Here is a 25,316-nt window from a genome sequence, read left to right on the forward strand (position 1 = left end):
GCTAATCATATCTATGACCTAATAAACCAGACTTTGTTGTGCTGGTCACAACTAATTCCCTCCAATGAAATTCAGAACACTCCTTAGAAGTGCTGTCATTTCAAGACAATCCAAATACTGAAATTTGGGACAAAACTCAAATCTATTGGTAGTGCTAAGGTGATGACTATTATTTCTTAACCATTTCAAAACAAACTTAATCCTGAGATGTGAGAGTTATAAATATTAACTCTCCTTCCAATGAATGAAACCACAAATTAATATCTACATATTAATTTCATTTAAATTATATCATTCATATATTAGATGAAACAGTCATGTGTACAGCAAAGATGGTAATGCTTTAGAAAATCACATTAATTTTTTAAAAGTCTAGCAAGCCCCAAAAGAGCAAGCTACACAGGAAATTGTCCATTGCACAAAACAAACTTCTGCAACTTCTAAATATTTTTCATTGTATGCTGTAGTGGGAGGTAAAGCATGAACTGAGAATCCAGTGACCTGGTTTCTAGAGTCCTCTCTTCCACTAACCACTTCTGTGAATGAGCCAATGTCTCTGCGCCTCAGTTTCTTCCTTTGTAATAATGCCTGCTCTCATAAGGCTATTAGGATCAAATACTTTGTACATTTTTAAAGTGCTACAAGAAGATAAAGTTTAGGTAGCTAATTGTTTCCAGGAAAACCAGCATTAGGTAAAACAATGTTAAGGAGGTGAGTTAGTACCATAGGAACAACTTTTTAAATAGATGAACAATCAAATGCCATTATACTGATTACTTTTTGTTATTGTTCTTAAGAGATAAATCTATTAACTCAATAAGGTGGTTGTGGGGCATAGAACTCTCATTTTTAACCTAACATTTTAAAATGAATTTATTTTTTATTAGTATCAAAATGGATCATCTAAAATTATTAGGATAGATATATGGGAGCAGAAAGAAGCAGCATATTTTCCCACTCTCAAATTTGTGAGGAAACAGAAAGCACTGGCTCCAGAGTCATGAGACATAGGTTCAAATTCTGCCCCTGGTGTCTATCTTCTATGTCTGTGACCTTAGGCAACTTAGTTAACCTCCTTAGACCTCACTTTCCTGAACTATAATATTCAGACTATTCATTGGAATTTCCAATACTAAAGTTACAGCTTAAATAATTTGACCACATAATGAGAAGATTCATTGGAAAAGACCTTGATGTTGGGAAAGAATGAAGGCAAAAGGAGAAGGGGAATGAGATGGATTGATGATGTCAGGGAAAGTGGAGGATAGACTAGCCTGGCTTGTCCTTGGGATCATGAAGACTCAGACACAACTGAACAGCTAAACAACAACATCAAAATGAGAGGGCTGAATTATGTGGTCTCTGAGGTCCATTTTAGATCTTGATCCTACTGAGGTCAGTAGAAAGGACATGAGTTTTGGAATAAGAAGTTTTGTTTCAATACTCACTAGTTCTGTAAGCAGAAGAAAGTTCTAGGATTATTGAATCATAGAGTTAGGACTGGAAGATCCCACAAAAATCATCTAGACCAACATCCTGATTTTATAAATTAAGAAACTGAAACTTAAGTCCAAGATCACACAACTAGCAAACATAAGAACCAAAATAGGAGTGCCGATCCCTCAACTCAAATTCAGTTTTCTTTTCCTTATACTCCATGAAATATCTGTTATTTAACTTCTCTGACATTCAGTTTCTTCATCTAAAAACTGGAGATAATGGCACCTGTACCTCTTAACTCACTAGCTTGTTTGGAAAATTAAGTAGGCTGTGTCTATAAAGTACTTTGTAAACTATAAAGTATTCATATAAATGTAAACTACTATAATTATCAGAAAGCTAATAATAAATGACAATAGCCATGTTGTTAATTGTTATGACCTATTTCATAAGAAAGAAGTCCTCATTTTTAAGTACTTCTATTATTTGCCATTTGGGAATAAGTAAACATAACTATGAAGAAATAATATTGCTTCCAAAATGATCACTCCTGATGGAGGTTCAAAGCAGAAACATTCTTGCCTCAAGAACTAATTTTCCTGTGCCATCCCAAAGACTCAGGTCAAGTCCATCCTTTTATCTCTAATCTCTTCCTAACTAGCTACCTAACCCACAGCTTCCTCTTCCTGTACCAGCTGTTAAAACCACCATCAAGTCCACTCCTGCAGCCCTTTCATACCACACCCACCATCAAGGAGACCACAGATGTTTCTGTTACAGGAACCACTCTGAAGCCATGTTTCAGCAAATATTGTAGTCAGTCCATTAATAAGTATCTCTTAGGGATTTAATTGGTATAAAGAACTATGCAAAGGATATGAAAAATGGGGGGGGGGGTGGAAATAGTCCTTGCCTTCTAGGTGTTTATATTTCTGATGTATTCCTTTAGAACACCAGAAACCTTTGGCAAGTTTACTTAACCTCTGGACTTCAATTCCTTCATTGTAAAATGAGAAGGTTCAGTTTAATTCCATTAAGTTCATCAAATATTTATTGAGCATCTACCCTGTGCAAGACTCCATACTAACACTGGGCATAGAAATACACAAATATAACTGTTCTATCCTCAAGAAGATTTTACTCTGCTAGAATATAGGGCTATGTTAGAATGAATGATCTCTGAAAGACCTTAAAATTCTAACATTCTAGGATTCTGACAAATGCAATATTAAACCATCTAGGGAATGCTAATTTTGAAAATGTATTAATGGTATGAAATAAATATGTGATAAAATCACATAGGGAATGTTCATTTTTGACAAAGTAATAAATAGTATGCAATAAGGGAGTACTAGGCTGTGGGAATCTAGTCATTTTTCCTTTCTTGGTTTCAGTCCAATGGAAACTTAGAAAGGAGCCAGATTTTAGTCAGGTAAAATAAAGGACCTTATACTATATGATGACAAAAAGTCTTCTAATTGGCCGTGACACCAAATAGATGAGTTATGAGTTGCTGAGATGTAAGAGAGAGATATGCAAAAGGGGCATCTCATTCCTTCTGTCTCTTTTTTTCTTTGAAGCTGTGAAGAGGCAGGACTGGTAAGATAGAGTTGGTCCAGAAAGTTGGGTGGAGGAGGGGTTAGCCATCCAACAATGTCATCTATGAGCAAATGGTTGCTTCTGGCTCTCTTTATTTATTATTTCCTGAATTTAGGCAAATAAATATGCTGAGATGAAATTGTCCAAGTAATCTTCCAGGAGATACAAAAGTTGCATCAAATAACCCAATATCAATTCCATATATATAGTAGCCTTAGCAGTGGCTAGTAGAGCAGCCAAAGGGAATGGAAATAGTTATATACAGACATGGAAATACAGTCACCCAAAGATGGCAACAGCTACAGGAAGGATGACCCCTCAAGACAGAGAACTGGCACCAATGAGATGCAAAAAAACAATAGTTCTATCGCCTAGCAGAGTGATAACTTTGTGAAGACTCCATGAAAGGAGTGAACTTTCAGGACCAGGTGTAGTATCAAAGGATTAATGGATAATAGATTTAGAGCTGATGTGAAAGCTGAATAAGTCCAACTTCTTAATTTGACAGATGAGGCAACTGAGGCACAGAAAAGTAAAGTGACTTGCCATGGGCCACAGAAAACTATAAAGTATCTGAGACAGAATTTAAAATCAGGTCTTCCTAACTCTAAGTTCAGGACTCTATCTACTATTCCATCTTTTGCTCATAGAAAACATGTTTTCTACACATATGTCTTCCTAACATTTGATTTTACTACTGCGCCCATTCTCCCCATGGATGTTATGACTAATGGTGAGAGAGTATGCCCCAATTTAGGGGTAGAAGGTTTTGAACCAAGTATTCTTACCATATCTTCTCAGTGAATTCTTTTTCTAAAAGCTAATTAATCCATGTGGCTAATTATTAACGCACCAATTGGGGGGAGGGGTTAATAAGCAACAGTACTATAACTCTAGCCCTTCAGGGCAGATCCTTGGATCTCTGGGAGAAGAAATCAACAGACTTCCTAGAGATCTAATCTCTAAGGTCTAGGGACCACTTTGGGGAGTAGCCCAGAGCAGATGACAGAAGACAGAAGTCCAATACAGTATGGCATAAAGCATATGAACACTATTTAAAAAAAGAAAATGTCTTGATTTATCTCTGGGAAATCCAACGAATAAAACTGGCTACTGGCATATTGGGAATGCAATATATTGATTCAATAGAACTCAGAGACATTAGGTTTCCAAAAATCTGAAGAATCAGGAAGATAAAAAGGAAGAAGAATCAGTAAGATAAAAGAAGAAATTCTACCTTCTACTTTTATAATTATAAAAGTGTCATTATACTTAATATTTGTAAACCAAATGTCTTCAGAGATTCTTTTCTCCCTTATAATTCATTCCAACTGTCTAACAACATGCATTCATAAGTCAGGTAATTCTTTACTTACAGATAGTCATTTAAAAAATAAATTTATTCAGTCACATTTTTACTAACAGTACTTACGACAAGAGTCATCTAGACAGAAGTAGGATCTCTGTTTCCAATGCAGCCCTTAAGACTGATGATTTCATTTAGTATTATACAATGAAGAGAACTCGGATTCTGAGATGAGAAGTCCTCAGTTCCATAACCTCTCTGGATCTCAAGTTCTTATATAAAATGATGGGGCTGAATTATTCAAGGGTCTCTTAGCTATCTCTAAACTCTCTGATCTTAGTACAAGATGTCCCAAAAGTCTTAGAACAGCCATAATAGTTGAAACTGCCCAAAGACTTTTGGGGCTTCCTGTATCTATCTTGCCAAGGGGAAAGTAACAATAAGAAACATAGAGAAAATAAATCTGCCTGTGTACGTTTTTCAAAAATCTCCAAGGCTTTTAATGGTCTGGAAAGAACACTGGATTTTGTTAGCAACAGAAGTTTGGATACTTTCTCTGACTTTCAACTGTGTTATCCTAGGAAAAAAAATCACTTAAACTGTCAGTTTCCTACTGGGTGATTTGGGAAAGATAATGCTGTTTGTCCTTCATTTCAAAGAGGTCCAATAACATCATGGAGTGATGTCCTGACTTGCACAGGAAGTGGATGTAAGTGAGGCAGAGTAGCATAAAATCACTGGCCTCACTCTTTCTTCCAGAGCCATCCAGTGGCAAGATAGAAGTCAGGATGACTGACAATTGCCTAGGATACAGAGAATGACCCTGGCATCCTCTATGCCTGACCAATCTCTAAGTACTCCACAGGGCCTGCTTTAGCTGCCTTCATGGTGGTTGCAAATGGGGACCATACCATACATACTATCTACTTCATGGGACCGCTCTAAGAAAAATAATTTGTACGGTTTAATTAAAGTTATAAAGTTGAAACATAAATACCAAGGTAAAAAGAAAGGACATGGTCAGCTTTCAGGGAAGATACAAACTTTTGATGGCTCAGTGTAGTAGGATGAGATGAATATTAACAAATTAAATTAGTTGTATAATTACTCATATTATGTAACAACTGTTAATTAATTAATTAGGTCGATATTAAGAATAACAAAAATAAATGACAAGTGTATTACAGTTACAAAATAAAGGGTAACAGCAGATCTGAGGAGAATAGCCAGAATATAGCTATAAAGGAAAATACTAATATTCATTGCATTCTTTTTTATGGATAAGTCCAAACTTTATTTAAAACTACATTGTAAGTTTAAAGTTACTAATAAATCACAACCAAAAAAGAGACAGAGAGAAAGTACAGCAGCAAGGCTCAAAGCCAAGGAGAATCCCAACTCTAACAATAAATGACTTGCCTGATTAGAAGAATTGGACATTACCTATTCTAAAAGGGAGCAAGTTGGGGGCAGCTGGGTGGCTCAGTGAATTGAGAGCCACCCAGAGAGGAGAACTTCTTACTACTCTTCTGCCTTGGAACCAATACAAAGTATTGATTTTACGACAAAAGGTAAGGGTTTAAAAAATAACAATAAAAAATAAAAGGGAGTGAGTCAAAGACTATACTAATTCATATTTTTATGGAAACAAGTTTATTTAGTACCCACAGAATATACCTATTGATGGAAGGTCAGGGGAAGACAGGCAGCTCTATCTAGATCCCTTACAAACATCAGGCTGTGATTGTCTCAGGTTGTTTCAGGATATGAGGGGTCCCCAGCCAATTCTTAAAGTTTGTGTCACAACTAATATTTCTTCAAATAAATGGTTACTCTTTCTTGGCTGCCATTTTCTTCCTTAAATCTGCCTCAGAATACATGACTAGTTTAAGGGGAAAGTCTTCTACTTTCACAAAGTCCTCTTATGAGACTTTTGACTTAAATACCCAGATCTTGCCTCATAGCCATTCACCAGCACCAGTGACTCAGTGTCAGGACTTTCAGCCATAGAGCTCTTGGGAGTTTCTGAATCAAATTTTACTTGGATGCTTCTGGGTATGGAGTCTTCCACCTCAACACTGCTTAACAAAGGCTTCAGCAAATTCTTTAATTTCTTAAATGGACATTGGATAAAAAAAAAAAAACAGTTCTGGAACAAGTCTCTATCCTGTTCGTATTCATAATTCTTTTTGTTATTAAAATGATTGCATATTTATATAGTACTTTAAAGTTTGCAAAGCACTTTCTTCACAACAATCCCATGAAACAGGTTTAACACTAAAAATAACAATAACAAGAGCTAGCATTTAAATTATGCTTTAAGATTTGCAAAATGTTTTAAAAGTATTTTCATCCCTGTTTTAAAGATGAAGACACTGAGCTTCAGGGATGTTAAGTGATGTGATCATACTCATATAACTATAGATTATGGATTATAGAGATTATTAGATGAGTATAGACATCTTGACACCAAATCCAGCACTCTATTCACTATGCCATTCTTTCACAAAGGCATAAAAGGGAATGAAAGAAGCTAAGGGGAAGCAATAGATATAAATAATTTTGCCACTAAGCTCCTGGATAAGTTGTAAAGACCTAATGGAAATATGATGAAGAGTTCAGAGTCAGGAAGAATCATCTTCCTAAATTCAAATCTGGTCTCAGACATTTACTAGCTATGTGACCCTGGGCAAGTCACTTAATCCTGTTTGCCTCATTTTCCTCATCTGTCAAAAAAGCTGAAGGAGGAAATGGTAAACCACTCTCCAGTATTTTTTGCCAAGAAAACCCTACATGGGACCTTGAAGATTTGGAAATTGCTGAAAACAATAGAAAAATAACAAAAAAGAGATGTATGGAATCCTGAAGAAGAGTCAAGCTGAAGAGGAGCACAATAAAAGCAGGGTGGGTGAGAGATGGTTTTGAATGTGGGTAGAAATGGTGAGTAGAAAGTTAGTAGGCAAAGATGGAGAAAGAAGGTATTCTAGGCAGAGGAAACAGTATGAACAAAGGAAATAGAGGGTGGGTCTGTTCAAACAACAGACAGGCAGTCCAGTGTGATATGATTGTATGATAGCACTTCCAGAAGACAGTAATGGAAAAATAGGATGATGACAGATTACTGGGACCTCAAATGCCAGGAAGAGAAGTCGTTGTTCTTTCCATTGGCAGCATTGCCATTCATGGGTAAATTTTCTAGTTTCAAACTTTACAAATCTATTCAGTAGGCAATAGTCCAATTGGTCAATAAGCATTAAGAGTCTACTATATGTCAAAAAGAGAATACAAAAAAAGCAAAGGAGAACCTCCACTCTCAAGGAGCTCACAACCTTAAGGGGAATCTCTGGATAGTCTTGCCTGGACATAACCAATGCCATGTATAAAAAGATTATTATGGCAGATTTATGATAGATGGATTGGAGGGGGGGAAATGGAGGTAAAGAGATCTACTATAAGGCTATTGTAATAATTTGGAAAGATAGTTATGAGGCTTATAATAAGGTAGTAACAAATAGAGAACATAAAGCTTTTTAAACATCTAAGAGTATTTTTATTTGAAATAATTTTTCGTTTATTTTGGGGAAGTATATTTGGTTTGGGGATGGAGAAGCTTTAATAGTAGAGTTTAAATTTTTTGCTAGCTAGGAGATATACAGAAGGAAAGAAGCTGGAAGGCTACCAGGGTGTAGAATGGTAAGAATATTGGACACCACACCATATGAGCATATGTTGCAGGAGCTGGGAATGTTTAATCTGAAGAAAGGGAAATTGAGAGTGAGCAGGCTCATTGTATTTGCAGTGATTGGCCGCAAATGGTAAATCTAAAAGCAATGCATTAATTAGACTGTGTATGATTCAGCCCAATATAGCTTCCTAATAATTAAGGCTATCCAATGAAATGGGAGATAGTAGATTCTCCATTCCTTCAAGGTCTTCAAAAAAAGACCAGATAACTGCTTTTCAAGTATATTATAGAGGGAAATCTTTTTTTTTTTTTCAGGTTAGCACTAACATCTGTAATGTCCCTTCTGTGATTCCATGAAAATTCTCTTACCTAGAATGACTCATTCCTTCCCCCACAAATCCTGGGTAACAGAAGCATTGGGCACATTAGTGGAAAACAAAGGAACTAGGTTACTATGTATACATAGTAATAAAGGAAGACCAGACACATCAAAAAAATATATAGCAGAGAAAGAGAAATTGCAGCATCTGCTCCATGAACAAATAGTGGAAATTAGCCCCAGGACACATTGTCTTCCTGTAATTTCCTGGTTTGTGTTTGCTATGTACTAAATCAAGAAACAAAGATTAATTTTCCTTTACATATTATATATGTATATAAAATCACTTATTTTACAGCTATCACCATAGCAAATGAAGTGTGATTTAGTGGAAGAAGCATTTGACTAATAGAGACACTAGGGTTTGAATCATGGTTCTGATTCTTATGTATTTCTATGACTTCATTTCATCATCTAAAAATAGAGTGGAACTCAATAATAGGATGATGGATTTAAAGCTGGGAGAGATTCTAAGGGCTACTGAATTCAGCTCACTCATTTACAGATAAGGACACTGAGGCAGATTTTAGAATCCAGCTCTAAATCCTATTAAATCCTACTGTGACTTTCCTAGAGAAAACTCTGTGTGGTGACCCTTAACAGAGGACATTCAACAAATCCCCTATGTTGCCTTAAATCACCTGGATCCACCCAGCATTTTATTAAGAGAGAGCCTGGTATAGAAGTCAGGAAACTGGATTGAAGAGTTTTCTCTGACACATACTGGCTTATGCAACACTGGCCAAATCCCTTCATCTCTCGAGGCTCTAGACAACAAAGAAGTGATAAAGAAAGGTACTGGTAGAAAGAGGGTTCTCTATATCAGTGATTCAATGATCCAGTCTCTATGTGCCAGGATCTGTGCTCAAGGGCTGGGAATACAAAGACAAACATCAAATAACCCCTGCCCTCAAGAAACCTGTTTTCTTTAGCATATGGAAGGGGCACAAAAAAAAAAAAGTGAAGGGGAGTGGTGCTGGTAATTATTTGACAAGTGGCTCTCCTATAAAAGCATATATATATATATATATATATATATATATATGTGTGTGTGTGTGTGTGTGTGTGTATGTGTGTGTATGTGTGTGTGTACAGGACCCACTCTTAAGTTTAATCTGCTTTTTTAACATTTTCTCCATCACTTTCTTAAGTGTAATCAACAACATAGTAAACCAGTCCTTGATTTGTACCATTTGCTGATTTCCAAGGTGCAAATCCTCACATTCAACATTTAATGATCAACTCTCAGTCTATACAAGCTGACTCCAGCTTGCCTCTGCCAAATAATAATAATAAATAAATAAATAAATGAATGAATAAATAAAAGAACTAACAGTCTGGGGTTGGTTTGGAAAGGGAGAATCATGAAAACCTTTTAAAAAGTGATCCTGAAGAAGAGAAAAGAGATCCTATTTCTAGGCAGGGAGAACATAGAGGGAGTCCATCAAATGCTCATTTCAAGGAATACCTAGTGAGTCAGTGTTATTCTTAATTTGTTTCAGAGCCTTCATGTGCTTTTATTTCACTCTGTAGCTGACCCTTCCCAACACTCACAGTGTTTCTATAGTTACATAGCTTCCTGACAAACTCACAGTAAGGACATTTTAAAATGCTCAATGGGGTACAGTCCTTTTAAAAAAAAAATAAATCTTTACCTTCTTTCTTAGAATCAATACTAAGTATAAGTTCCAAGGCAGAAGAGAGGTAAGGGCTAGGCAATTGGGGTCTCACAGCTAGGAAATATCTGAGGCCAGATTTGAACTGAGGACCTCTAGTCTCCAGACCTGGATCTCTGTGCACTGAGCTACCTACCTACCCCCATAGTTCTATTTTTAAAGATGTGACTTGTTTAAGCTTACCAGTGACTGATCCCAACCCCAGCAGTCCTCACATCAGCCTTGTAGACTGAGGAGAAAGGGATGCCCATAGGGTGGATTCTGGGTGTCTTATGGGATGTTATTTGTGGGACAAAATAGTAGCCACCAGACCTGAGATCAAAGACCTCCAGTAGGGCATGGAATTGCTATAAAAGGTTGTTAGATCCTATTCCTTTAGATATTTCTAAATAGTTAGCTATATTATTTTTAAATATTATTTATATTTCCCAATGACTGTCCACTCAACCCATCAGTACCTTGTAACAAAGTCCCTTTAAGCAAAAAGAATAAAAACATTCATTGACTTTGTCTGACAAGCATAGCATACCTTCCACATCCATATTCTACCACCTCCTAATAAGAAATCTTCCCCTCATTCCTTCAAAGGGTTTCCTTGTACCTGGCTCTTCCTACTAATCCTATAGACAGCCAAAGAGAAATCCCAGAAGTGGGAAGAGAGGGCTAGGTTAGAGAGGGATAGGGCCATGCCCCAAAGATAGTGGCACCCCATGTAATCTTGCCCTCACAACACCAATGGGGCATTGGACATTTCTTCTTTAAAACATTAATCTGTTAGGCAATGAAGTCTTTTAGAGGTATCAATCAGAGAGCTGGCACTACTGTGTATCTTTCTTTGAATCTCTAGTACATAGTACAGTACCTGGCACAATTGTTGTTATTCAGTTATTTTTGATCCTGTCCAACTCTTCATGATCCCATTTGGGAGTTTTCTTGGCAAAATGACCAAAAAAGGTGCTTTTCCATTTCTTCTCCAGCTCATCTTACAGATGAAGAAACTGAGGCAAACTGGGCAAAATGACTTTCCCAGGATCACACAATTAAGCTACTGGAGTAGTTTGCCATTTCCTTCTTTAGCTCATTTTACAGCTGAGGAAATTGAGGCAAATGGGGTAACGTATTTTTCCCAGCTTAGTACTGGACTGTAATCCAAAAGTCTAATCTATCCACTTTAATCTACTGAACCACCTACTAGCCCTGGAACAGAGTAGGTGCTTAACAAAGTTCTGTTGCTTGCCTAAATGGTTGTTAACACATCTTGTTTTCATTCTCTGCTAAGACCTCTTTTTGATGAAAGAATAGAAATTTAGAATTAGAAGAAGAGATAAAAATACATGACTGACAAACCATCACAGTGTGTACTTTGAGTTGTTTTCAAATAATAGCAAAGGATTAATATTGATTCTTGCACACTCTCCCATGCCCCATCCTCTCTCCCACCTCCAGACCACCTAGTGATTAACTGAAAGCACTTTCTAGGCACCTGGCCAATAATAACACAGTAAAACTACTTAGCCTCCATTCTCCAGACCCAACCTGTAACCTCAGTTTCCCTGGACTCCTGGCTCTCACCCACTGAGTTAACTAGCCACAGAAAGTAAGCAGACAGTAAGAAAAATAAAAACAACTTCATGAACTAACCTTGTCATAAGCTCAGAAAACTCCAGAAATCACTGAACTATTTGTAAAGTTTGCCTCAGTCCTACCCACAATTACCCTTGCTTCCAGTTAGTTGTCTCTGACTCTTCCTAATAATAACCAGTCACACGGTTGGTCCACAAAATTGTATCAAGTGTTTACTATGTGCCAAGAACTGTGCTCAATACAAAGACAATCAAAACATCCAGTGTGTCCCCAAAGTACAGCAGGCTGTTATTAAAAACAACACTGAACTCGGACTTTGGGGACACACTGTATACAGTACATTAAGCTTCCAAAACACTTGGCTCGCAGCAACCTTAGATGATTGGGAGAGCCAATATTCATATCCTCATTTAAAGCCAAGTCATGATGAGTGTCAAAGATGGACTGGCTGCTGCTTCTGTGGGTGCTACCATCTCTGCCCCCTCACAAAGCCCAGCTATTGAAGACCCAGAAAAGACACTGATTATCCCCAAAGTTCCTGGCACTGTCAAATGGCTCAACTTCAGAAACAGATATGGTTTTAACAGTAGAAATAACATGAAAGAACTAATGTCAGTTTTGCTGAAGCACATGCTTCATCATTCCCTGCTTAATACATTGACTGACAAATAGTAGGTGGTTAATAAATGCTTGTTGCCTGACTGACATTCCCAATTAAGGAGCATAGAACCTTTCCTTCTGACTAGCAGATGAAATTTTTTTAAGTTTTTTTTTATGTTGAAAAAGTAATTATTTATTATGACAAAAATAAACCATTGACTGAAAACACATGAATAATACATAATATTACACTGTGATTACAGAGAACCTAAAACTTGTTTTAAAAAATATGGAACATTCTAGAACAAATAACATCCTTTTAGTTGGGTAAATATCTTGCAAATGGTCCACTAACTAAAACACAACAGCAAAAAGGAAAACCATCGTCTTTCATCAGGAGGAATATCTTTGAAATTTTGTCTCCCCCTAGTAGATTACAAATTTCTGGAGAGTGGTGACAACTTTGATTTTATTGGTACTCCTCGCATTTTGCACCTTGCAAGTGCTTAATAAATTCTCTGGGTCTTGGTTTCCTCATTTATAAAATAAGGGGGGGGGGGTACATCCTTTCCTCAGGAAGTTGGTGGCATAGTAAATAGTGTTGAGCCTGGTCAAATCTGGCCTCAGATACTCACTAGCTAGGTGACCTTGGGCATGTCATTTAATCCTGTTTGCCTCAGTTTCTGCTTCTGTAAAATGAGCTAGAGAAGGAAATGGCAAACCACTCCAGTGTCACACCAAGAAAACCCCAAATGGGCTCATGAAGACCCAAACAAGAATGAAATGAACGAACAAGGTCCCTTCCCATCTAGAAGATACAGTGAGAGGCTTCACCTTAGATTCTTGAAGACTGTTAGATTGGGAAGACCCAAGCTCTGCCATTCACTATCCATGTGACTATTGGAAAATGACTGAATTTCTTTTTCTGGATAATGGCAATAATAGCACATTTCTTCAGAGGCCTATTGTGAGGCTCTGATAACATACCATAAATAAAATATGCTTTGAAAATCTAAAAGCAATATATAAAGATCAATGTTCCATACCATGATGGAGAAGTAATAGAGCTGAAATGCAGAATGAGGCATATATTCTTCGGATATAGCCAATGTGGGAATTTGTTTCAATTGACTATGCTTATTTATTATAAAAGTTTTATTTTTATTGTTCACTTGGGGGAGGATACTAGAAGGGAGAGATAAGAAATGATTGTAAAAATTAATCTTTTAAAATCTATCTTAAAAAAACTGAAAAATATCCCTAGGTTCTTTCAAAATCTAGCTCAAATTCTACCTCCTACAAGAAACCTTTGCTAATAACCCACATTACCTGAAGCCTCTCCCTCTTGGAATGAATTGTCATTCTTTGAATATAATTTGTATTTACTCATCTGTGTACATGTTTTGTTTTGTTCTTTTAAACCCTTACCTTCTAAGTATAGATTCTAAGACAGAAGAGTGGTGATTATAAGGCAATCAGGGTTAATTGACTTGCCCAGAGATATACAGCTAGGAAATATCGAAGTCTAGATTTGAACCCAGTACCTCCCAACTCCAGATGTGAAGCTCTATCTACTGTGCTACCTATCTGCCCCTGTGTACGTGATGCATTTCTCATGCAGATTGGAAGTTCCTTAAGGGCAGAGACTACTTTTAATTTTGGTATCTCCAACATTCAGCAGAGTGTCTTCTACACCGCAGGCATCTAATACATATTTATTGAATTCATGGAGGTGCCACACATGGTATAGAAGATAGAGATTTGACCTCAGAATCAGGAAGACTCAACCTCAAGTTCCCTCTCTGGCATTTAACAGCTTTGTGTACCTGAGGATATTATAAACTCTCTCTTCTCAAAGTAGCATCCTTAGCCTGTAAATGGCAGAGAAAGTGCTCATTTGTATAGCCAGAGAGAGAGAGTTCCTTCATCTGGGAGCTCTTTATATCAATAAAATCCCAAGTCTAGGCTCGATCATAATTATTATTATCAATATTATCACTGACAATCATAAATTTTATTTAAAGCAAAAATATTTTGTTAAAAATAATTATAAATTAATAATACAGGCAGTTAGATGGCACAGTGGATAGACCTGGGGAAAGGAAGACCTGAATTCAAATCTAGCCTCAGACACCTACTAGTTGTATGACCCTGGGTAGTAAACATCTTAGTTTTCCTCAACTATATCAGCTAATAATAGCACCATTCACATAGAATTGTTATAAATGGGTTATTATTTGTAAAACATTTTTCAAACTTTAAAGTGCTATATAAATGCAATTATTATGTTATTAGTTTTACCATAACTATAGTTGACATGAGTCTAATTATAATTAAAATAAATTTTTTTTAACATTCTATCAGTCTCCTAAGAATCCTTTGAAGATCTTCTTAGGCTTTATATTTTATACATTTAAGATACCTGTTCCCATGCCAAGAAGCTTCATCCCCCAAGCCCCAAATTTCAGCTCCTTTCACCTTTTCACTTTTTTTATCCTTCTTTTCCTCCCTTCCTTTCCTTCTTCCCTCCCTTTTCTCCCTTTCTCCCTCTCTCCCTTCTTTCCTTCTCCTTTCCCTTCTTTCTTTCCTTGTCTCCTCCTTTACTTCTTTTTGCCCTTCTCTCTCTCTCTCCCTTCTTTCTTCTCTTCTCCCTTCCTTTTCTCAGTTCCTTTCACCTTTCTTCCCTTTTTCCATTCTTCCTTCTTTCCCCTCTTCCCTCCTTTCTTCTCTTTCTACCTCCCTTCTTTTCTTCTTTCTTTCTTTCCTTCTCCATTTCTTGTATTCTGTCAAAGGAAAAATAAAATCTTTATCCCTCATCCCAAAACTGAACCAGCCAACAAGCATAGAAACTTGACTAAAGTGAATCTTAGAAAAATCCTGAAGATGAATGACTTAAATTTATTGATTCTAAAATCAAGTCCAAAACAAATAGAGGCAGTGAAATCACTTTGGAGTTATTTTTCCAACAGCATTTGCTTGGCTTCCTTGACATATGCATTTTTAAACAAAACACCTTTTCTTCTTTTCTTGATCTCTGGTCATCTTCATGGCGTTCTTGCCTCCACTTCCAATACAACTGAGCTTTTCAGCTTTGCTTTCAGACCCTGAATTCCTAACTGGAAAGTGATCACCTTATATAGCCCAATCCAATCCCACCACAATATTTTCAAGATACCTTTATGCGACACCACTCCAAACATCCCCTACCCAATGTCCATTTTTGACCACTAGCTTTGGGAAAGAAATCAAACTAATGTTCCCATAAGGAATAGTTCAGTTACCCCATGATTCTACTCATGATTCCTTTTAACTGCCCTAATTCTTCCATGCATTATATTCTCCTGATCTTGACAGCAGATGTCTTATTTTTTATATTTGTATTCCTGGTGCTTAGCAGTGCAAGGCACATAGTATTGAATAAAAGCTTTTCTATTCATTCCTTTAAAACCCTCTCCTCCCTAGCCAAATAGTATTTGTGATACTATTTAATATTCTAGGGATTATTGTGCAGATTGTTACAATGACTGGCCTTGATGTTGTTTCTGTCTTATTGTTTTGGAGTTGAAGTGTTGGGTTGTAGGAACATCTTTCGTCACAATTGTAGCTGTGTCACTTTTTGGTACAGCCAGAACCAGATTAAAATGGTCAATATTTAATAAAATAAAATAAAACATTTTGTTGTTTTTCAGTTCTGCCTGACTCTCCATGATCCCACTTGAGGTTTTCTTGGCAAAGACAATGGAATGATTTACCATTTCCTTTTCTAGCTCATTTTATACATGATGAAACTGAGGTAAAAAGAATTAAGTGACTAGCCCAGGGTTATAAGTGTCTGAGGCCATATCCACACTTGGTACTCCATAACCACTGTACCACCTGTGAAGAGTGAATCAAACTTTCTTTGTCTACCAATCAGCAAATTTTAAATTAGTCAACCAAAAACTTAAACACCCCTACTTAACACTAAGTAAGGGAGTTCACCAGTCATTTACTAAAAGTGGGTGACAACCCCAGAGGCAACTGCCCTGCCCCTGGGCAGTGCTAGGTAAATTTAAAAACTACAATTGGTTCCCATAAAGTATAGGAAAGGACATAAAGGGATGTGAGAAAAGGACTATAAAAAGTCCTGAACTTCCTGTTCAAGGGATCTTCAGCTTGAATCTTTGGCTTCGAGCTTCGGCTGGTGACTTACGTCTTGGAGGTGACTTTGGACTTGGACTTCAGCTTCAACTTGGGACCTTGGTTCTTGGACTGCTTCTTGGAGATAGCTTTGTATTTTCTCTTATGGACTTTGTTTTTGGTGAGTGAGTCACTGGCCTTCCCATTCTAGTTTCTGAAGAGATTAATTTTGGAGAGGTCTCCTTCTCCTGGAGGAGGCTGCATTGCTGGAACCTTTACATAAGATATCACCGGGTCCTCTGGCTGAGGTTAGCAAGCCCTGCTGGGGCTGAGCCAGATACTGAAGCAACATTTAGTGTGATAGGCCAGACATTTTCCCTACTCTCTACATACATTTCTCTACTTTCATGCTTTCCACCTCTTTGTAAATAAAAGCTACTAAAAGTCACTTGAAAATATTTTTTTAATTGGTGACCACAATATTACTTTAGAATTCTCATATTTTAGTCAAATCCCTAATTTTAATTCCTTACACATTTCACTACTTCTTCTCCAGACTATTACTTTTATTATTTTTAGTCCCACTATCACACCTATATAATATATACTCAAATAGTATTTATGCTTTCAAAGTACTTTCCAAAATATATAGAGCAATTGGCTTGAATTGGGTTATAGATCGCTGAATCAGTATAGTCTCTTCAATGTTGCAGTAAATACTTTTTGGAAAGTTGAATTTGTAAATCACATTGATTTTGTGCTAAGATTCATTGTCATTGATTTTATGATATAAACTTGTCTATAGCTTTCCACTGCAATGATGAAGCACCAGTGCTTATCTTAATACTGCTTTCAAAAAATAAAATGAAGTCTTTGATCTATTTGATTAAATCAAGTCACTGTCCAAAAAAAAAAATCAGCCTGGAAATGTTTAAGGGTCTATGATAGGTTGGGAAAATATTGATCACATAAAATGAAGCCAAAGGTCGCCTACTCCAAATTCTAGATTTTTGTTTTTGTTTAGTCATTTTCAGTTAAGTCTAACTCTACATCACCCCATTTGGGGTTTTCTTGGCAAAGAGGCTGAAGTGATTTGTCATTTCCTTCTCCAGGTCATTCTTCAGTTGAGGAACTGAGGCAAACACGGCTAAATATTTTGCCCAGGTCACCTAGTAAGTGTTGGAGGCTTGATTTCAAATGATGAAGATGAGTCTTCCTTATTCTAAGTCCAATGTTTTATTAATTGCACCAGATACAAATTGGAATTGTAAAAAGGATGAGGAAAATTAAGAATCTAAAATTCCTCCAGAAGAGAAAGGCTAAAATTGTCTAAGAAAAACCAAATCTGGGTTCAAATATTGTCTTCATAAATGACTCTTTTTCCCCTCTGAATTCCAAAGATGTCCTGTCTATACTTAATTCTCTCACGCATCCAATCTTGCCTTGAACTTTGAGTCCCTTGTGTATTTATTTGCAATATCTGTCATAGTAGACTGCAAGCTGATTGAGAACAGGGACTATGTCTTAAATATGTTTGCATAACTTGTGCTGCCTTGTATATTTCCTTATTCAAAAAATACGTGATGACAGTGAAAGGGACAGAACCAATGTGAAAAAAGAGTAAAGCAAATATATAAATAGAAATGGAAGCAAACAAGGATTTAGGAGAACTCTGAATGCCAGTTTGGCACTGAAGAAAGAACGATGTATTAAGAATCAGTGATTAAGAGTTCGAATCTTGCTTCTATAGCTTATTACCTGTGTGACTTTAGAAAAGACACTTAATCTCTCTGGGCTTCAGTCTCTTCACTTGAAGTCTCATTTTCCTCATGTACAAGATTAGACAGGTTATATGTTTATAAAGTCCCTTTCAGTTCTAAATCTATGATCCTGTAATTCATGCTGAAAATGCCAGTAGGCTAAAAAGAGGAAGGGGTAGACATGGTTGCCTCAAAGAATATGTCTCCAATTGTCTTTGTACAATGTCACACTACACCATGTAACAGCTGGATGTTTCATGGAGGCCTTCAGACATGATGAAAAGAATGACTTAAAGGCAAGATTCCAAATATCTAGCATGGCACATTGCCCATAGGAACTCCTTCTTGTGGCTGACCTTACTGCATTCCTGAGGAAGACTTAAGTAATTATTATAGCCTAAGTAATTATTATTATGGTGAGCAACACTGTCTTCAACTGGGACCTTCCTTTAAGTTTACTTTTGTCTATAGGATAGAATCCAAATTTCTTAGAGTTAAAGTTTCTGTTTTCTCTCTCGCAAGTAACACATATCCTGAGTAATATCATTTTGATTAGTATGCCCATGGAACTTGTTTTCCCATTTGAAGAAATAGAAAGTATATAGAAGCATGTTTATAACCTCACATATGATGAAATTGAACATATTAAGGAATAATATTTTTTCTCCAATACTCTTGAAAATTCCTAGGAAAAAACTTTAAAAAAAGGTAAAAATAATAGACAATAGGTGGCATAATGGACAGATTTCTGGGCCTGGAGTCAGGAAGATGAATCTTCCTGAATTCAAATCTGACATCAGACACTTACTAGCTCTATGACCCTGGGCTAGTCACTTTCCTCAACTATAAAATAAGCTGGAGAAGGAAATGGCCAACCACTCCAAGTATCTTTGCCAAGGAAACCCAAATCGGGGTCAGGAAGAGTTGGACTTGACTGAAATGTCTGAACAACATTCCTTCCTCTGTGGGACTGATAAAAAATAACTGATGAGACAGTAGGAAAAAAGACCTTACAGGAGATGAATACAGTAAAGGTGGTATCAATACAAAATAAATGTTGTTTGGCCATTGCTTTCTGCACTCCCAAAATAATTTGATAATAATGACCAACAGAAGTGATTGGCAGGTTTCTCTATTGAGAAAGATTAAGCTATCAATGGAAAAAAATGAGGTCCCTTTACTTAACTTCAAAAGCGAGGGCAGTCGTCCAGGAGGAATGGGATAGTAATTTGGTTGCTCAGTTCTGGAAGGTTAACTCAGAACACATTTTTAAGATCTCTATTCCTTGTTAAAGACCAAGAATAGTTGGCAATTATTATCTATATAGCAACTCAATATTCTTAAAGACTGTTATTAAATCATTCACACCCCGCAAATAAAATGTCATCTCTTCTCCAGCCTAAAGGCTCTTTTCATCTTTCCCTAGGACTTAGGTTAAAAAACAGTATCCTAATCTGAGATTAATAGCCTTCATCATCATGCCTGCCTACCTACAAAGAAGAAAATTGTGATTTGAGATCTGCCTGATTTGATATAAGACCCAATTAAAAAATGACACTGAAACTACTCTTAGGGGAAACTTCCCAATTTTGTCTGAACAAGGATCTATTAAAGGGAAAAAACAGTGGCTTTTTACCAATTATTTACATAACAATCCAGAGAAAATATCTGATAAATTCAAACCATGATCTATTTCATAAAAGAAAATGTCATGCCATTACCCAGTACAAATTAAATGTAAAACAGAAGTCTACTCTCCCAATAATTGACTGAACTCATTTTGCATAGCCTAATTTTTTATATATATTCAGTAATGTCACACCCATCAGGAAACCTTGCCTACCCAGAATACAGAAAGAAACCAAGATATAAGCAATGAAGCACTCCCTAGCAACCAAAATAGAGGTCACTAATTAGTTCCATGCAGTAAAGCTTGTGTACTTTATTGAGGGGAGAGCCCTTAAGACTTCATTCAGGACCAATTTAGAAATATGCTTTTACACATATTTCTAATTAGCATAGGTATATTTTCCTTGTCCATTTCAGATTTTAAACAGGAATTTAGAAGCAAGAAAAATGGATACCAAAGACAAAAAGTAATATTCAGTGATACCGCAATGGCAGGCAAAGAGATAAAAACTATAGAAAGTTGACATAATAACTCAAAAAGCACAGCAATATAAGCCTATATGGAAGTGAAGTGGCTCAGTGAATAGAATGCTGGATATAGAAGTCAAGAACACTTGAGTTCAAATCTGGTTTCAGAAACTTTAGCTGTATGACCCCTAGACAAGTCACTTAACATGAGTTTGCTCTAATCTACTGAAGAAGAAAATGGCGAACCACTCTACTATGCTTGTCAAGAAAGGCCAATAGTCTACAGGGTCAAGAAAATTAGGACAGCTGAACATCAACAAGATAAATTTATATGGTAATGTAGGGGCAAATAAGCCTACATCCTGAATAAGTCCTGAGGCTATCACTGTGTTACAACACAGTTTAATAACTGATATTCATAACAGAGACCTGAGTCATCAAGACAATGAATAACAATATCTTCTATTTAAGAAGGCTGAGAAGGGTATGATACAATGTGGAAAACATTTTCATTCAAAATGGTTAAAATAACATGTGAGCACCTAAAGGAGCAAAGTCTCAGTTACCTGCAAAACTCCATTCCTACAGGGCTGCAGATAGTAAGGCACTGCCCACTCATCCCTACACCATTTACCAAGTGAAGATCAAAATGGATACATAACCAAGGCATAAAGGGAGCAATCATAAGCAGATTAGAACAGGGAACATTTTACCTACCAGATTTATGGCTATGAGAAGAATTTATGAATAAACATCATGTATCTCTCAAAACAGATGCCCTATAGGTATCTCAAAAAAGGAACTCATTATCTTTCCTCCCAGATTCTCTCTTCTTCCCAGCATTCATATAACTATCAAAGGCATCACTTTTTTCTCCCCAGGCCTGCAAATTCAAGGAAACCCTCAATTCCTCTCTCTTGCCCATTACCTGTCCTAAAGTCTTCTAATTTCCACATTTGCAACCACCCTGATATAAGCCCCGTTCTTTCCACACACTTAGTCATCACCCTGGTGCAGGTTTCCATCCATCGCCACCCACCAAAACTATCATAATATCCTACTGATTGGGCTCCCTTTCTTATATCTCTCCCCTACTTTAATCTATCCTCTAATCAGCTGTCAAAGTGGTTTTCCTAAAGTGTAGATCTGATCATATCACCCCAACCCCAATCAATATACTCCATTGCCTTTCAGTTACCTCCAGAATCAAATGTAAAATCATCTATTTTGCTTTTAAAGTTCTTCACCATTTCTTCCTAGGTAGTCTTCTTCATACCCTTCTTCTCATGAGACTTCTCATAATTTACTCCCCGCTGCCCCACAATCTTCTATGATCTATCAAAACTCGTGTTCCTCAAAAGTGATCTTTCATCTTCCTACTCTAGGACTTTTCACTGGCCTTCCTCCATATCTGAAAAGTTCTCCCGCCATGCTTCTGCCTCCTGGATTCCCTGGTTTCTTCTAGGATTCAGCTCAAATCCTCCTTTCTGCAAAAAACAAAACAAAACAAAACAAAAAAAAACCTTTCTGGATTGTCCCCGTCATCCCATTGCTAGTACCTTTCCTCTGAGAGTACCTTGTACTTTCACTGTATATATCTTTTAAGTAGAGTTAGTTATTTGTATGTTGTCTCCCATATGAACTCTTTGGGGGAAAGGACTGTTTTTGTTTTTCTTTAAATCCTATTGTTTGCACAGTGCCTAACACAAAACACTTAATGAATGTTTATTGATTGACTGATGTTTGTTGATTGTGATTCTATGATTTTATGAATAAACTAGAGAACATTATATATCAGGAATGAAGGAGTATGGTGTGAAAAAATTATCTGCAAATATAGGAAGGTTCAGGTTAAAAAGATACCAGGTTGTAGAGATTGTGCATAAAGATATGGCAGTCAGCAGGTCCAAAAACTAACAGGAGGTCAAGTAGAAATGAGATTAGGAAAAGGCTATTTGGTTTGGCAATTAAGAAAAGATTGGGAACTCTAGATTGAATGGTCAGGACAGTATCCAGATTATAAATAGTTTAGAAGAGAGTGAGAGGTGAGAAAACAGAAGCACCACCAAAGGTTGACAAAATTTTCAGGGAATTTAGAAGAAAAGGGAAGAAGAGATAGAGGATGCCAACCAGCAAATATGGTAGAATCCAGTGAGGACTTTTTTCTTAAAGGGTGGAGAGATGTGGGAATGTTTTTAGTGAGCAGAGAAAGAATCAATATAAAAGAAGACATTGAAGATTAGTGAAGGAGGGGATGATTATGGGGGCAATATGCAGAATAAGATAGGAAGATATGGCAACAAGGACACAAGAAGAGACTTTGGCCTTAGGGAAAAAAAAAAAGAAAAGCCATCTCCTGATGTGAAACTGGAGTGAAGCAGGAGATAGTGGGGAAATTATGTTAGACAGAAACAATGAAGGGGAATGAAAGGAGTTGTCAGTTGATGGTCTTACATTTTTTCCTTGAAGCATACAGGAAAACCTTCACCTAAGAGAGTAGAGTGGAAGGAGAAAGAAAAATGAGAAAGGCTTGAGGAGAATAGAGATTCAGAAAAGATACTGTAAAGAGTAGCATAGAGCATCAATTAAAGGTAAAGAGACAACCTGGCTTACTAAGGGTTCAATTAAGAAAAGCAAACCTAAATTTGTAGGGAACCCAGTCAACATAATTTCTTGACTTCAGCAAGACAGTAGAAACAGAGAAGCTCAATGGTGGGATTAAATCCAGGTTTGGGGTTTGGCTTCATTCCTTGTGTTCATGTCACCTTTGAGCATATGATACATCCTGCTTATGCCAACCATTGATCTTTCTCTTACCCTTTCAGGCAATGACAATTTTGATCTATCTTAAGCTGCTGAGCTCCATAATATGCAGCCATATAGGGTCAAAAGAAAGATGCTGATGTTAAAGAGATTTTTACAATAACAGGAAACAGGTTGGGATCCCTGGATGGGTTACATAATTTCCAACCTAGGATCCAGTACCAGTACAGACTCAGTACTGGTCTCAGTTGCTCATGGCTACTTCATTTACATAAAATCCTAATAACCTTGCCTGTTGGATTCCTTTTTTTCATCCCATCTCCCTATGCACATTCAGCCTGATGCTTCATACCTTTCCTGTCAGTATTAAGAGTGAGGAGTGACAAAAAAAGGGGTGGGGCTAGCCAATGATCTCTCATGCAGAAAAGAACCTTCTTAACTCCCACTATTCCAGCCACTGGGCACAGGACACATATTGCCAAAGAGGCCAAAATGTAGCTCATTCTCAATCCAGCCTAAAAGTTCCTCATGACCATAACAGAAAATGTCATTTAGCTATTGTATCCATGCTAACTAGAGCAAGTTGTAGCCCTTGCATCAAAGATAAAATGAATATTAAAATGTCATTTGACACATAAGTATAAACCATAATTCTAAACATTTGCAGAGTGGAAGCACCAGTGTGGGGATGGCTAATCTCTCAGCAAGGAGTCCTCTGATTTCAAAGCCAAGAAACCAAAATGTATTCATTACTTGAAATACAGAGGGATTTATTTATAAGAGGGACAAGAAATATTTCCAATAATTGATCTGTAATCCCATAAAATTAACACAAGGGCAATAAGCAACACAATTTCATACATCATTGGAAAAGCTCTGGATTTGGAGTTTAGTTTAGATAGAGAGTTCTTTTATGGTTTACAAAGCATGATACATATATTATTTCATTTGACCTTTCCAATTCTATGAGGGACATGTTATGACCATCTCCATTTTACAGATGAAGAAAGTGAGGCTGAGAGTTTGTCACATGTCCATATTTGCATGGCTAGATAAGTGTTAGAATCCAGATTTGAACTAGGGTCTTTCCCAAATTCAACTCCAGCACTTTACCTATTACCCAGACTAACTAGAGGATTTCCACAGTTTCTTCTGGCATTAGATTCTAGGGATCATCAATGCTTTCATCATAATGATTAGATTGTCTTCCCGTACAAGAGTTTGGATAGTTCCTTCATCTAGTACTGCTGCCTGTGAGCCCCAACCTTTGTGCTTCCCACAGTCACACAGCAAAGTAAGTGTCTCAGAGGTGGAATTCAAACTCGGGTTTCCCACACCTCAAATCTAGCATTCAGTCTGCTTTATCACACTGATATTTGCATGATGTTCTTAAAGTTACAAAACATTTCACATATATTATTCCATTCAATTCTCAGAACAGTTTCTGAAACAGACAGGAGTGGAGATCATTAGCTCTAATACACGTAAGTGGAAACTGAGACCCAAAAAAGTTGAATGGCTTTCCCTAGGTTATACAGCTGCTAAATTACAGGTGAAGGATTCAAACCCAGATGCCATTTCAATTTATTCCACTGTGTTCATTGTGTCTTCCCAAAAAGATCATAAGGACCTGGAGGATCCAGAGCTTGGTGCTAGGCACAGAGTAGGTATATAACACGTTGTGTGATGACTTGTCCTTAAGGAGCCATATTAAAGTTTGTTGCAAAAAGAACGTAGGAATCATAATTAGTAGTGCAGTTTACTACCGCATTTTTCTATACCACAGATTACAGAAAAATGAAGGATAATTGTTTGTCACACAGGGATTTGTTTAGGAGTACTTATGAACTAGGTTAATGTGAGTTTATTTCTCTCTTGGCCTGAAATGGAGATTTCAGTCTCAGATTTTTTTTTCTGCCACCAGGCTGACCTATTATAATTTCTTTGTGTAGGTCTTCCAGACAAGATCATGAATAGATTATAACTCAGCAAGAATACTCAGTAAGACTATTTCCTTTGCCAGTCGGTATCCTGAATCTAAGAAACCTACTCCATTTTAAACATTTAAAAGCTGCCTTCAATCTGAAAATGGTTTTGCATCTAATAAAACAAGATTCAAGAAGTCAAAGGAAAGAAAATGATTTTGTATTCAACTTACATACCCTGGAGAGACTATCACAGGCATAAGTAGAAAATGCATTGGTAGACCTAACCTGATATACTGCTTGAAAGTAAGAAACTTCCAGATTGATATTTTGGTATGTAAATATGTCTTAGGTATATTCTAAACCTTGACATAAAAAATCCA

General features: G+C 36.8%; 1 protein-coding gene across 3 annotated transcripts in view; it reads right to left on the reverse strand.

The window, feature by feature from the left end:
• The window catches only part of VAV3 (vav guanine nucleotide exchange factor 3), a 439,950-nt gene that overhangs the window by 378,329 nt on the left and 36,305 nt on the right, over positions 1-25,316 (reverse strand). The window contains exon 1 of one of the 3 annotated variants that reach the window (XM_016429056.2): positions 4,472-4,791. The exons of the other annotated variants lie outside the window; for them this stretch is intronic. Within the exon in view, the coding sequence (XP_016284542.1) occupies positions 4,472-4,483 (12 nt within the window). The 5' untranslated portion in view covers positions 4,484-4,791. Of the gene's footprint in view, positions 1-4,471; positions 4,792-25,316 lie in introns of those variants that run through there. 3 annotated transcript variants of the gene reach the window in all.

The sequence above is a fragment of the Monodelphis domestica genome, chromosome 2, assembly GCF_027887165.1.
Source record: "Monodelphis domestica isolate mMonDom1 chromosome 2, mMonDom1.pri, whole genome shotgun sequence".
Taxonomy (NCBI): domain Eukaryota; kingdom Metazoa; phylum Chordata; class Mammalia; order Didelphimorphia; family Didelphidae; genus Monodelphis; species Monodelphis domestica.